Genomic DNA, 13795 nt, shown 5'->3' with positions numbered 1-13795 from the left:
GGTCCTTGACACCGGCAGCTGGTGAATTGCCTGTTCAAGAACTGTCCGGGGATGGTCAGAACTTCTTTTCAGCAAGTCCTGAGGCAGAATGAAGAGTCTGCGTGCAGCTCTGCAAGAGAAGAGTCGACAGATCTTAACCCCAGTGAAAGTACAGGCCTCACCCATCCATTCATCTGACAGGATCTACTATGTGCCAGGTACAATGTTAGGCTCTTGGAAAACAACAGTGACGAAGACACAGTCTCTGCCCTCCAGGAGCTCACCATCCAGTCCTGTCCAAATCTTCCTTTGCTATCTTTCTCTATCTCTCTCTTTTACACACACACAGACACACACACACCTGTTCCCCAGGGCCAATCCCCTTGACCTGGGAAGCCATCTCCATGTGAAATCTACTCTTCGGCACTGCTCACCCCTTCAAATCCAAGTTTCTCCCTATGGTTATTGCATGGCCACATTAGCGTGAGCCCTGGATGCTCCTTCCTGGGATGGCTGCTCTGGCTCTTCCCCTGAGCTCCCTCACGAGCCCTTTCCTATTCTTTCTCCCCACCTCCCCCATCATACCCACACTACTCTGCCAGCCCTGAAAGCTTTAGGGACCTCCCTAAAGTACACCTGGTATGGGATGGGGCCTCCTAATACCCTGAAAGCTTTAGGGACCTCCCTAAAGTACAGCTGGTATGGGATGGGGCCTCCTAATACCCTAGAGCTCAGGAGGCTACAGGGACATGAAGGTGGATCCACAGAAGGGCCCTGGGAGACCCTGGCACCACAAACCCAGAGATGGGGCGTTGGAGAGTCCAGAAAACCAAATACCTCAAGACATGCCCCTCCGTGGCTTGAGGGCTCTGCCTGCCAAACCTGTCCCCAGACAGGCTGCCTTCTCTTCTCGCCTGCTTTGGAGGCACCAGGCCTCTCCCTGGCTGCAACTCCACACTGGTGGGGAGGTGAAGCATTATGGGACATTGTCCACTTTCCCATCATGCTCCAGGGCTCCACTCAGCCCTTGGCGGGTTTGGGAGAGGAGAGGAGGGAGGGTTGGTGCTGAGAGTGGGAGCCAGGCCCATCGAGGTCCCGGGAGTGAATGCCGCATTGTTGGCCAGGCCAGAGTCACAGATAATTACCTCAATTAGTGACAATGGGAGAGTAATAAATACAGGCTTAGTGTCTCCTACCCCACCAGGGCTCCAAAGATTAATCCAGGCTGACGGGCGGGCCCTGAAAGGCGTGATGGACAATTCATTAAACTCCCCAAATGCCGCACAACCTGGGCGTGAAGGCTGAGTTAGCCCCCTGGGGGCTGCGCCTTTGTCCCGATTGTGTGTCTCCGCCACAGCAGAGCCGGGCAGCCCCCAGAGAGCGGGGAGGTGAGTGGGGCTCCCCGAGCCGGGCCAGGCGGCGGGGGGATTAGGCCTCGGTCCGGCCTTGGTTGCCCTGGCACACCAGCCCGGCCGGGCTGGAATGTCCGTGGGTGGGAGCCGGCCGAGCGGAGGGGCGGGGCCGACAAGGTGGGGTAAGGGGGGCGCACAAAACCGGGGGCAGGAGGAGTTAATTAGACGCCAGCCGAGGAGGGCGAGGGGCCACAATAGGGCTGAGGGTCCGCCAGGGCCGGCCCCTTCACTTCCGAGGATTAATAGGGAGGAGAGAAAAGGGAGGGGTTTGGCTCTGGGGGAGGAGAGCTGGGAGCTTTCCAGGATGGCACTGCCCCCTCTTGCCCAGCTTGCTACCTACTTGGCAAGTGGCTGGGAAGCAGGAGGCTCTGGCAGCCTGGGCAGGTGCCCCCCAGCATCCTACAGAGTGGCTCTTTCTTCCTTGTGTGGCACCTACGTTGGTAGGATGATTGGACAGGGAGGAGAGAAAGGACCCTCTCAGTTATCAGGGAAGTAGTAGAAGCAGGAATGTTTAGGGGCCCTGTTCTCAATGTCCCCCCTGCCCCCTGCCCAACCTACTCTGAGACAGGACCAGGAGCCTGAAGATTTACCGTTCCTGAGGAGGCTGCCAGGTTAAAGCCAAGAAATCTGCAGGAGGGGCTGGAGCTGGTGTGAGCGCATGGGAGTAGGGGCTGCTGTGTGCGTGTACATACACGGGCATGTGCTTGTATGTGCAGACATGCTTGTGCACAGGGCATTCAGCAGGCCCTCTGTTAATGTCTGTTGAGTGAATGAATGAATTTTGGTGTTGGGTGTGAGGAGGAGAAGTGGCGCTGGGCTCCACCGTGACACACACGGCCCTTTCATTCTGAGCTTCCAGCCATGGCCCAAGGAGGATGGGGACCCCACCTCTGAGCAGATGAGCAAATGTCCAGGAAAAATGAAGTGGCAGTGGCTCCTTCCCTTTGAAAAGGGCAAAAAAAAAAAAAAAAAAAAAAGCAGTAGCCTCTTGGAAGCCCCACTTCCTCCTGGGCCCCAGGGAACAGGGCAGCCCTGGCTCCTCCCTAGGAGCCACCCCACCCTATACCCTCCCAGGGGATGACAAGGGAGCGAGTTGGCGGCAGTTCCCTGGGCATATTTATAACCTGCTGCTCGCTCACCAGCGTCTGCTTTTAGCCCAGACGGGGGAGGGGGCAGGGGGGTGGTCTGTCTCATGCTGGGCGCCCTGGCTGGGTGTGGAAAGAGTGAGTAAGGGTGAGTGGTGGGCAGCTCTGCATGGATATTCCTGCTCACACCACAGCCAAACAGCTTATTTTCTCCTCATTTTGTTATTTTTCTCCCTCTGGCCTGGAGAGGAGGACTGAGCCAGCCTGAGGTTGGGGGGTGGGTGCTAGACCCTGGGGTATTTGCAGCCCCACTGACAGGATTTTTCCAGGGTGCGTGTGGCAGGGTGTGTGTGGTGCCAGCTTGCTGACCCTCCGGGGACTGTGCAGGCTCAGTCCTCTCAGCTTTTCCGCCCTCCCCCCGCCCAGGATATTTCAGGACGAGTGCCTCCCTCACTCATTGAGGCCGACCCTGTGTCGGGGGTCCCTGCCAGTCTCAGATCCCACCTGAAGATCAGAGGTGGGCGGGAAGATAGCCTGGGTAGATAGGGCTAGCTGGGGCATTAGGCCCATTCCTGATAGCACTAGCCTATGGTGACCCCCCTGAGCCCGCTCTGGGCCCTAAGACCTTTGTGAGGCCTCTCTCTAGGCACAGCTGCTTTCCTCCCCAGGATTTACCTGCCCGGTGTGAGGATGGCACAGATGATCATAATAAATAATTAGCTCCTGTGTAGTGCTTTGCAGATCCTACAGCCCTTTTGCTTGCTTTTTTCCTTTTTATCATTGCACGCCCCCTTGAGGGCCCAGCCCCATTCTGTACTTCCCTACCCCCTCCCTTGAAGTCCCAGTGCCTGGAAGTGAAGGGCCTCCATGCTGAGGACTTGAGTATGGGAGTCTGTCCTTCAACCTCATGCATGTTCAGAGGGCTTTACACTTCACTGAGCTCTCACTGCACTGCTCCCATGATCGTGACAACATCTGCTGATGTGCTTGATTCCCTGGCCAGACTGTAAACTTCTCCAGGCAGGCTCTATGGCTCATATATCACTATATCCCCAGCATTTGGCATATACGCCTGGCACAGAAGAGGTGTCAGCAAGTGCTCAAACAACACGAGGTTTCACATACATGGTCTCATCTGAACTTTATCACCTTCCTGAAGAAGACTAAGTACCTAATAACCATCCCTGTTGAATAGACAAAGCCACTGAGGCTGAGAAAAGAACGGAATTTTTGAAAGTCCAGTTAGGACCAGAACAGGATTCACTTTTTCCCTTGCTCTTCTTCCAGCTCCTATGTGTCAGCTCAGCTCAGAGCCTCCCAGCTTCCAGGCCTGAAAGCAGATATTGATTCTAGTTTTTAGAGTTAGAAATTAGGCAAGAGTGGTTGGGTACAGCCGCGAACCTTTCGACTCCCCACCATGCTGCTCCTCCCCGAATCTGGGTATTGTCTAGCAGGGTCCCAGGCCCCCCTCCTGCCTCTGGCAGCCCATTAACTTCATGCTTTGGGATCTGGGCGATCTAATAACTCGTTGGATTATAGACTGGACATTCTTTGCAGGGGGTTCTTTACTGGAAACCAAGGCCTGTCAGGTGCCTTCTACCCAGGATCAACAAGATTTCTATTCCTCCCCCTCAACTGCCCATCAGAGCTGAGCTGATGCTAGCTTGCTGGATGGAGAGAAAGGAAAAGGGATGTCATTGCAGGGTTGAGCAGCTCCTGGCTCCACTTCCCTACCCCCACACATATCCCAAAGGCCAACAGGGGTCAGAGTTCACACAGCCAGGGAGAGGTGGGAGGCAGCAACAACAGCAAGAGTCCTGGGGAGAGGGGGAAATGCTCTAGTAGGCTGGGATCAGTTGTTGCCCTTGGGGGTGCGGTGCTTCATAGCTCCCCCCTGCTCTTTGGGTCCTCCCCTAGGGGGAAGTGTTAGGATGAGGGACAGGCATTAGAGCTTAGGAAGCGGTTGGTGTTTGTCTGAAGTAAGGTTAAGCCTAAGGGTGGACCTAGACCTAGGGAAAGGGAGTGGATTAGAGTTAGAGGTAGGTTTCAGGCTGTGGGCAGGATTAGTACTCCCCTCCAATCTGGTGAAATGCACACAGAGGTCTCATACTGGTGTTGTTACTAACAGAATCCTCATTTGGGCTCTTTATGGGAATGGCTAGCTTCATGGTTTGGTTATGGACCACACTTGGGTTTCCTTTCGGTAACACTGGTTTAAGTCTAGCCTCTATTTGAGTTCTAACCCTACTGCTCCTTTCTTCTCCCCCATCATCATCTCTGAGCTTTTGGGTCCAGGAGTAGAGCCGATCACCTGCTACCTGGAACCTACTTAGCCCAAGGTTTGGAAGCTGGCATCCTCATATGGCATTTCCTTGTCTTGGGAAGGGGGGTGGCTTCCCCATTGCCCAACACCCTGACCACAGCTGGCCCAGATGGGCTTTGGGGTCCAAAAGCTGTACCCCAGGAGCAGCAGCACCCTTTCTGTTTGGGGTTTCTTTTCAGAACACCATCATAGCTGTCACTCGGTTAGAGCGATTTTCACAGCAGCTCATCTGCATAGGAAAGGCAGGCTCCAAGTTTGTTTGTTTCATCCCCTCTCAGCAAGGGAAGAAACCGAGGAAGTTACGGACCTGCCTAATATCACAGAGCCAGTTGGTGCTCAAAGAGGAAGAAGGACCTCGCAGCATCTTTTGATTCCTGACCGGGTTCTTCTGGGGATCTGGATCCCCAGTGGCCTCATTAGGGTCATCCAAGGGACAGAATCTCAGTGTCCTCTTCTAGGGTCAGGAAACCAGTTCCCCAACAATGTGTCCTATTTGTTTAAAGGAGGTAAGCCATAGTGTGTTCTGGATTCAAGGAAAAGCCACCAAGTCATTGATAAAAATAGAGATTTTATTCTGCAGAGGAAGATACTACACGGGTGGGGGCGAGGAGCCACTAATAGCTACAGTGGAAGGAAATACTGATTCCGGTATGCAAAGGCATCTTTGAGAAAGTGGGGAGAGGAAAAGAGGGGTCAGAAAAGGCTGGAGGGCAAAAGGAGAGAAGAATGGAGAGGATTGGGTTGGGTGGAGGTGGTCTCTGCAAACCAGGCTGGAACCCAGCACAATAAATAGTTTTATTTACAACAACCAAACTTGTGGCTTTTTATCCACGTTTCAGTGCAAATTATTTACACACTGATGAGGAGGCAGGACAGGAAGGGGGTAGGAGGTGGCTGAGGGAGGCATGGCTGGCAGCTGTTCAATGGCTCCACGACAGAGGCTGGAAGAATGGGGATATTTCTGCGGGGTCCCCCAACCTCATGTTCCACATCACCACAGCTGCCCTTTCACCCTGAACCTCCCGCTTCAGCTGTAGGTGGGGAGGACAAAGGCCCTGGTGCTCAGGTGTGTGTTCAGGGTCTGCACCCTTGGCAGGAGAATGGGAAGGGCATGTGGGGACCTGGAAAAAACGGAGGATAAAGGAGAGGGAGAGAGGCAGGCAGATTGCTGGCGCGGTGGAGGAGACAGAGCTACACGTCAGGAGCTGACCCTGATGGAGGAGGGGACGAATCCTTCTCCCACCTCCTGGCCAAGCAGGGGGCAGTGCACCAAGGGGTCTCCTGCGGAGATGGAGGGAGGTAGGTCCGGGGCAGGTCAGTCAGGATGGCAAGAGGGTTCATGCCGCCCCAGGCAAGTGGTTTCAGGAGTCCCCAGGTAGGAGGAGGTGGGAGAAATGATCGGATACGTAGCAGTCGCGGAGTGTGGCTGAAGGGGCTGGGTGGGCGAGGATCTGGGTCTTAGGTGCCAGCGAATCTGTTTGGGGGTGGGCTTGCCGAGAACGCTCCTAGGGATGAGTCCGCGCAGCGCCTCACAGGCACTCGTGCAGTACGCGAGTGTGCGTGCAGTTGCGGCAGCTGACGTGGCAGCACCAGTGGAAGGTGCAGTTGCAGCGCTCGGTGACGCGCTGCGTGCGCGTGCGGTGGCCCCGGCCACAGCAGAGCAGCTCGCAGCCGTCCAGCGCGGGCGACGAGCTGTTGCAGGCGCGCCCTGCCGTGCCCGCTGTACCCAGCCGTCCGCTGTATGTGCAGAAGTTGGGCGATTTCTCGAAGTAGACGAGATCGTGGGGGGAGGGAGGCTTGTGAGCGGGGTCCTCGGGCTCGAGGCGCAGCAGTTCCGCCCGCGAGGCACGGTTGTTGCCGCGATTGCCGTACAGGACGCGCGAGGCGCCGTCGAAGCGGTCCCGCAGCACGTCGCCCACGGCGCGCAGCGTGGGCAGCCGCATCCAGCACGTGCGCACCGTGCACGAGCCGGACATCCCGTGGCACTTGCACTCCTGGCGCATCTCGGAGAACACGGTCTGGGGGAAACGGAGAAGAAAGGGTGTTCCAGGGCACTGTCAGAGTCAGGGCCACCTTCCCAGATACCGCCCCCTCCCGGACGTCGCCGGAACCTCAGCAAAGGCCCAGGCCTAGCCTCGCACAGAGGAAGGGAGGCGCGAAATGTCTTGCAGAGATTTGGACACTAAGCCCAACTCTGCTCCACCCGGCGAATCTGTCTCTGCCTCTCAACCTGGTTTTTTGAACCTGTACAGTGGAGTGGCTGTAGGCAATACAGCCTATGGGTTACATGACTTCTAACGTCTCCGTTGTCAGCCACTATCTCTTTCATTCTCTGGCTTCCTTCCAAGCCTCCGCGCCCTCCGAACGCCCTCGCCTGGCTCCTTACCCTAACCCCTGACCTTATCACCGACCGTTACTTCCCAAGTTCGAGGTTAGCCTCTGCGAGGGACTCCGAGAACCCTGCCATTCTGTTTCGGGTGCGGTTACCCTCAAGCCCGCTCACCGTGCGGCCCGCCTCGTTGTTGTGAAGGTTCATGAGGAAGCGCAGGTCCCGCCCCTTCTCCCCGGAGTCCACAAACTCCCGGCCAAAGAGGCGGCCGAAGTCGATGTTGTCGCTGCAGCCCCCCCAGTGCCAATCGGGGCCCCCAGGACCGCGCCGCCGGTAGTCGCACGTGCAGGACTCGATGGAGCCCTCCGAGCAGGAGCGCGCCACCGAATGGGTGACCCCGGCCGAGGTGATGGCGAAGATAAATGCTGTTTCCCGACAGCCTGTTGGGGAAGGGAGCGGGGATCAGCTAGGGGGCACGCGGGGGTGCAGCAGGCACCTTCAGTGGAGGGCTTGGGACCCTTGAGTCCCACGCCCCAAATCCTTCCTTAGATTCCTGAAAGCCCGGCGACCGGCTGTGTTGGGAAGCTGGTCTCACGGAGAAAGCAAGTGCGTGGGCACGCAACCACGTCCACGCTTGTAATCACACGTTACTGAGACTCAGGGAGCATTTTGGCTTCTCGGTGGAAGTGGGGCAGCCCCAGAGGGAAAAGCCGAAAAGACGGGAGTGGAAGAATTCTGCACCGCCAAGACTTCTCCGCAGCCCAAACTTTCGGCCCGGCCCTCGTCAGCGATGCAAGACTTGCTGGGCTGGAGGTAAGAGACGCCCGCAGAGACCAGCTTTGAGAGGGGCTGAGGGACAGCAGTGGCCAGCCAGCGTCCACGACTCAGAACTCCCTTTCTCTGGGGCAGTGGCTCAGAAAAGTTAGCTTCGTACCCGAGGTGCACGGCTTGAAAGCCCCTGGTAGAACGAGTCTGGCCCAGAGCCAGGGCTGGCGGGTGGATCGTGTGACCCTGCAGGCGCCCCGCACATCTTCCCTGCACTTGCCCGCCCCTGCCCTGAGGGTGACCGTGCATTGCCCTGGTCCAGGAAGCGTCATCTTCCTGGGTACCCACCTCGGTTGACGATCTTCCCGAAGAGGTGGGGCCCCGAAGCTGTGGGACAGTTCCAGCGGCGGTTCCGGAACTGCCACTTGCACTCTCGCACAGCGCTCTGCAGTCCCCCGCTCACACTGTGCAGGATCCCCGGGTTCTGGCGGATCAGCCGCCGCTGTTTGCGGCTCAGCAGCTGCAGACTGGGCTCGAGTACCAGTTGCAGACTCTTGGAGTCGGTCAGCAGGTTCGTGGAGGAGGCTACGTTCACGATGCCCCTGGTGAGACGCGTGATAGGAGCTCAAGCTCTGGAAGGGGACCTGCACCCTAACCAGAAAGGTCATGCCCACCCTGTCCTCTTCCTGGAGCTATTGGCCGGCGAGAGCGGCGGGAGATCAATAGTAAGGTAACAGTTCCGCGCTTCTGGGCTCACTAGTTTGAAAGGACTTGGCGTCCAGAGTTTTGTGTTCCCAGGAATCTTAGGGCTGCTCGGGGGCCCTGCGCCCGGAGCTGGACAGCAGAGGCATGGAGAACCGGAGACTAGGTATTCACCTTGGCTCTCAGAGCCTGCTTCCGGGCAGCCTGGCGAGCAAACCCTGGCCTGCCATCCATGCCCACCCAAGGCGTGAAATGCTTGGGAGTTCCGCCCTCTACTTGGCTTCTTTCTGAGTGCACGCCTGCCCTTTTTCTCCCGAGGCTGGGAAACCTGTGGTGTGACTACCGCCGTGAGGCTCGGTTTGGGGCTCTTGGAAGAAGGGCGGTGCTAGATGGGAGTGGGCTCCCTGGCTGGGGTATCGTGGGCCACCGGGCGGACCATTCACCCCACTTAAGCAGAGCTGGATACTCTGGAGCAGCTCCGCCCCAGAGCGCCCCTCGGTGTCTCAAAGGGAAGTCAGAGCGCTGGAGGGAGCCTGTCTGCGGACGGATCCCAGAGCGTGGGAGCTGGATGGGGCTGGCCCCTGGCTCTGTGCCCCGAGACAAGTGGCGACCCCGCACCAGCTCACTTACCACCATCGGCCACTGCTGTTGGCGGCCAGGGCTGCAGGCAGAGCGGCCAGCGCCAGCAACAGCGTAGCGGAAACCCAGCCAGGCAGCAGCGCCCAGTGCCCCATGGCCTGCCCGGCCTTGCCCGCTCTGTGCTGCAGTTGGGGCGGCTTTGGCTGCTGCCCGCGGCGGTGGGACGGGACGCGGCGGTGGCGGCTGTGGCGAGAGTCCGCAGTCTGGCTCTAACAGCCCCGGGGGCGGGCGACGGGCTGCATGGCTCGCGGTCCCAGCTGGTGGGCTGAGGCAGCCACGGCGGGCGGCACCGCCTCTTATAGTTGCGGCGCTGGCTGAAGTGACGATAGGAGGCTGCCCCGCCGGACCGCACTGTGGCACCAGGGCACACCGGTCAGGGGCGCAGACAATGGGCAGCGAGCGGGGCCGTGGCTCCCGCCCGTCTGAGCCGAGAGCTGGCGGGCTGGCCGTCGGGGCTCACCCCCGCCCCCTACCCGCTGGCTCCCGCCTCCGGACCTGCACTGGCCGCCGACCCCTCCCCTTGGGACGCCCTCCCACGCGCGCCCGCCTCACTCCTCTCCGCGTCCGGAGCCCGTCGGGGACCAGCGTCCGCCAGGGGGCGCGGCGACCAGTGTGCTGCAGGGACAAACTGCCAGGAGCTCAACCGCTTCGCTGCCCGCTGTGGGGCTGTCCCCTCGACGTCACCCCGGTCCCCGCCGGCGTCTCCTCTCTCCCCCATCCTGAGTGGAAGAAGGAAAGCTGTGGTTCTGGGCAGCGGCTCTGGGGAGACACCTCCTCTCCCAGGAACCCCCGACGGCTGGACAGGGAAGGAAAAGGGGGAGACTGGGGTGGGGCTGGGACTGTGGTCAGGGAAATCCCAGGGGTGGGTTGGGGGATGCGCTGACCACACAGAGCCCCACCATGGAGAGGGGCCTGAGGCAGCGGCAGTCTGTGCTTGTGGGGTGGGCTGGAAGGAGTGCACAGGTGGCTGTGTGTGTGCGCGCTAAGTGGGACAGTGCAAATGAGACTGAGGGTGAGAATATGCGTGAGTGTGTTCTGAGAGCGCACACTCCCGGGTGTCCTCGTGCACAGAAAATCCATGTTCTGAAGAGGGATGTTAGGAGCCTTTCCCAGGAATCTTGGAACTTAGCTCAGGTCAGAAAGGGTCATCTAGTCGTCTTGTCACCACCTGGGGCAGTGCATCATCTCCTAGGTGTCGGGAAGGAGGTGGCAGCTACGTCAGGAGAGACCCAGAAGGTTGGCCGAGGAACAGAGAGTGTCTGGAACTGTGTGCGGAGGTGGGCGGATGAGTGGGAGATTAAATATGCATAGGTGTGTCACTCTCACCCGGTGTACCTTGTGTCATCCTATAGTGTGTCACCCTGTGGCATGTGTCAGCCTGTGCGTGTCACTGGGGGAGGGGCGACTAAGCCTGTAACCAAGGTGGTATCAAGATGGATGAGGCCTGGAGTGGCAGCGTCCCTGAGGACTAGGCTCAGAAAGGAAGGGCAGTGGAGCAGATGTCAGGGGTGTGCATGGAGGTGCTGGGAAGAGAAGGGCTGCTGGCTAAACTGAACCCAGAAGAGGGAACTTGTGTCTCCAAGTTTCTGCTTCTTTCTGAATTTTTCTGCCAGGTTTCTGTCTTCTCCCCCAAAACTCTGGCTCTCTTCACTCTCACCATGCCAGGATACCTAGAGCACCTGCGACCATCTCTACGAGTCCTGGGAGTCGCTCCTCCTAGGACTCTATCTCAGCCTCAAGGCCACCTCTGCCTCCTATCGAAGAAGTGGCAGCTGTTCCCTATATGGGGCATAGGGGGCACTGCCAGCCTGGTTATCATGCCCCACCACCACACACAGATGGCCCCTGGAAGAGGGAGGATCTCCTCCTTTACATCTCTCCTCTCTCTCCATTTTACGGAGGAAAAACTACATTGGGCAGTTATCCAAGGGCCACACAGCTAACGAGGGAATAAATGGCAGAGCCAGCTTAAAACCCAGACTGTTTTGACTCAAAGCCCATGCTCTTTCCACCTTACTGGTTGCTTGTGACCATGCAGCAATAGCAGGCCGGGAGCTCTTCCCGAAATTGGCAGATAAATAAAAATGGTCTTTAGGATCTTCCTGCCTCTCCTTTTTTTTAAAAAAAATTATTTATTTATCTGGCTGCATCAGGTCTTAGTTGCGGCATGCGGGATCTAGTTCCCTGACTAGGGATCAAACCCGGGCCCCTGCATGTGGAGCGTGGAGTCTTAACCACTGGACCACCAGGGAAGTCCCCTGCCTCCCCCCCCCCCCCTTTTTTTTAACATCTTTATTGGAGTACAATTGCTTTACAGTGTTGTGTTAGTTTCTGCTTTATAACAAAGTGAGTCAGCTATACATATACCTATATCCCCATATCTCCTCCCTCGTGCGTCTCCCTCCCATCCTCCCTATCCCACCCCTCTAGGTGGTCACAAAGCACCGAGCTGATTGCCTCCCTTTTTGATCCTCTCTTTTTCATCTCCTCTGCCTTTAGGATGCTTTTTGACTGAGCAATGTACCCAGGCCTGTTCCTAAAGGGTTCCAAGTCCCAGAAATGATCAGGCCTCCCCTCCAATGCAGGGAAATCACTCTAAGAAATAAATGCCTGATAAGTTTAATTAATCTTCCTGGGGCACTTGCATTTTAAAAGAGATGCATATTAACCCAAATGAAGCCTGATGGAGGTTATTTTTGAGGGGAATATATTTTCCAGGCCCTTTGCCCAGTCCAGCATGCTTGGCCCCTCCAAGGATTTGACCCTGAGGGACAAGGTGTACTGGCCCAGCATCTTCCACAGGTCTAAAAGCCAGTGGCCTCTGCAGAGGCCACCCAGCACAGATGGCTCAAGTAAACAGTGTACCATGGGCAGCTTGTCCTTTGTCCCTTAGGAGTTTCTTCCCCCTGGGGCCTGGGTCACATCTTTTGGCTTGGTGGGTTGATAAAACCCCATGGAGGAGGGAGCTGGGCTCAAAGACAGGGCAGTCCTGTCTGTGGCCACTGGTGACAAGCAGAGGTGGGAAGAGAGGAAAGAAGGATTCAGTATCCTTTGTTTCACCATTCCACCCGCCAGGAATAGTGGGGAAGAGTGGGAGGGCTCTAGGTCTGGTCACACTCTGTATGATCTGGCCCAAATTTCTATTTAGATCAAATCATCGCTCTATCAATTGTCCTCTCTTTCTTTCCTGCATCATCAATTTACCTCTCTACTGGATCATACCCATCAGCATACAAATATGCTGTAATGTCTCCCATCTAAAAAACCCCAAAACTTTGTTTGACTTCACATTACCACCCAAGGTTGCTCCGTTTCTCTGCTGTCTTTTACTGCAGAACTCAAAAGCGTTGCTTTAATCACCAGTACCAGTTTCTTTTCTTTATTCTCTCTTTCCACCACCCTAATCACACCGTCTAACCCAATACATTTCCTTATCACAATCATCCATGACCTCCATTTTGCTCTACAGTCAAATCTCAGTTCTCTCCTAACAAACTTTTTAGGAACAGCAGACAAAGTTGAACACTTCCTCCTTGAAATATTCTCTCTTGATTTCTGGAACACCGTTCCTACCTCCCTGGCTGCTCACCTTCTCAGTCTCTTTATCTGGTTCCACCTTTGTACCCAATTTCTACATAACTCATTGGACTGCACCCCAGTTCAATCTGGAGCTTCTTCTCAGTCTACACTCACTCCTTTGGTGAACTATCCAGTCTCATGTTCCCTACTTTTATCTCTGGCCCTGAACTCTGGACTTGCATATCTAACACTTGAATAAACACCTCAAAATGTACAATGTCCAGAACTGAACTCCCAATTCTTCCCTTGCACCTGCTCTTTTTTCAGTCATCCCCATCCCAGTAAATGGCAACTCCATCCTTTCAGTTGCTCAGGACAAGAATCTTAGAGCCATCCTTGACTCATCTGTTTTCTTATAATCTGTGTCAAATCAGTAAAAAAAAGAAAAGAAAAAAGAAAAAAAAAAGTCCTGCCCTCTGTCTTCAAAATGTATGTAGAATCTGATCCATTCTTACTATTTCACTTCTACAACACTGGTCAGAGCCACCATCATATCTCTCTCCTGTACTACTGCAATAGCCTCCTAACAGTTCTCCCTGCCCCAGTCCTTGGGCCCCATAGTCTATTTTCCACACAGCAGCCAGAGCCATTCTTTCTAAAGCAAAGTGAGATCGTTTCATTCTCTGCTCAGAAGTTTCCAGTGATTCCCTATCTCACTCAAAGGAAAAGGCAAAATCTTTATTTTGCCTACAAGGCCCTATATAATCTGACCCTGCTCCTTCCTTGTCTTCTAACTTCATTGCCTACCACTCTCTCCCCTGTGGGTTCCTCCCTCCAGCCACACCGGCCTCCTTGCTAATTCCTTGAATGTACCAAGTAAGTGTCTGTCCCAAGATCTTTGCACCTGCTTTTCTGTCTTCTGGAATGCCCTTCCTCAGCTATCTCCATGAATTTGTTCCTTCCCTTTTCCTCCTCCTGTATAAAATGTAATCCCACTACCTATTTTCTTTACCCTGCTTTATTTTTCTTTGTATCACTTTTG

The 13795-nt window shown here is 55.9% G+C and overlaps 1 protein-coding gene across 1 annotated transcript; it reads right to left on the bottom strand.

Moving 5' to 3' along the window:
- Window positions 1-6328: 6328 nt before the first annotated feature.
- WNT1 (Wnt family member 1) lies at window positions 6329-9329 on the bottom strand. The gene is made up of 4 exons (XM_068561873.1): window positions 9226-9329; window positions 8242-8495; window positions 7303-7568; window positions 6329-6817 (listed from the first exon to the last, which is right to left on the bottom strand). Exons 1-4 carry the CDS (start codon window positions 9327-9329, stop codon window positions 6329-6331), a joined length of 1113 nt encoding a protein of 370 aa, XP_068417974.1.
- Window positions 9330-13795: the final 4466 nt, after the last annotated feature.

Source organism: Eschrichtius robustus, chromosome 13 (genome assembly GCF_028021215.1).
Source record: "Eschrichtius robustus isolate mEscRob2 chromosome 13, mEscRob2.pri, whole genome shotgun sequence".
Lineage (NCBI taxonomy): Eukaryota > Metazoa > Chordata > Mammalia > Artiodactyla > Eschrichtiidae > Eschrichtius > Eschrichtius robustus.
Note: the sequence above shows the minus strand (reverse complement) of the source record. Positions and strands in the feature narration are given on the sequence as shown.

Excerpts from the sequence above, each read along its gene's own strand:
- WNT1 (XM_068561873.1), bottom strand. The coding sequence starts at position 9,329 with ATGGGGCACTGGGCGCTGCTGCCTGGCTGGGTTTCCGCTACGCTGTTG. Across the intron at positions 7,569-8,241 it reads CGGGAAGATCGTCAACCGAG|GCTGTCGGGAAACAGCATTT; the intron begins GTGGGTACCCAG and ends CTTCCCCAACAG. Across the intron at positions 6,818-7,302 it reads ACAACGAGGCGGGCCGCACG|ACCGTGTTCTCCGAGATGCG; the intron begins GTGAGCGGGCTT and ends CGTTTCCCCCAG.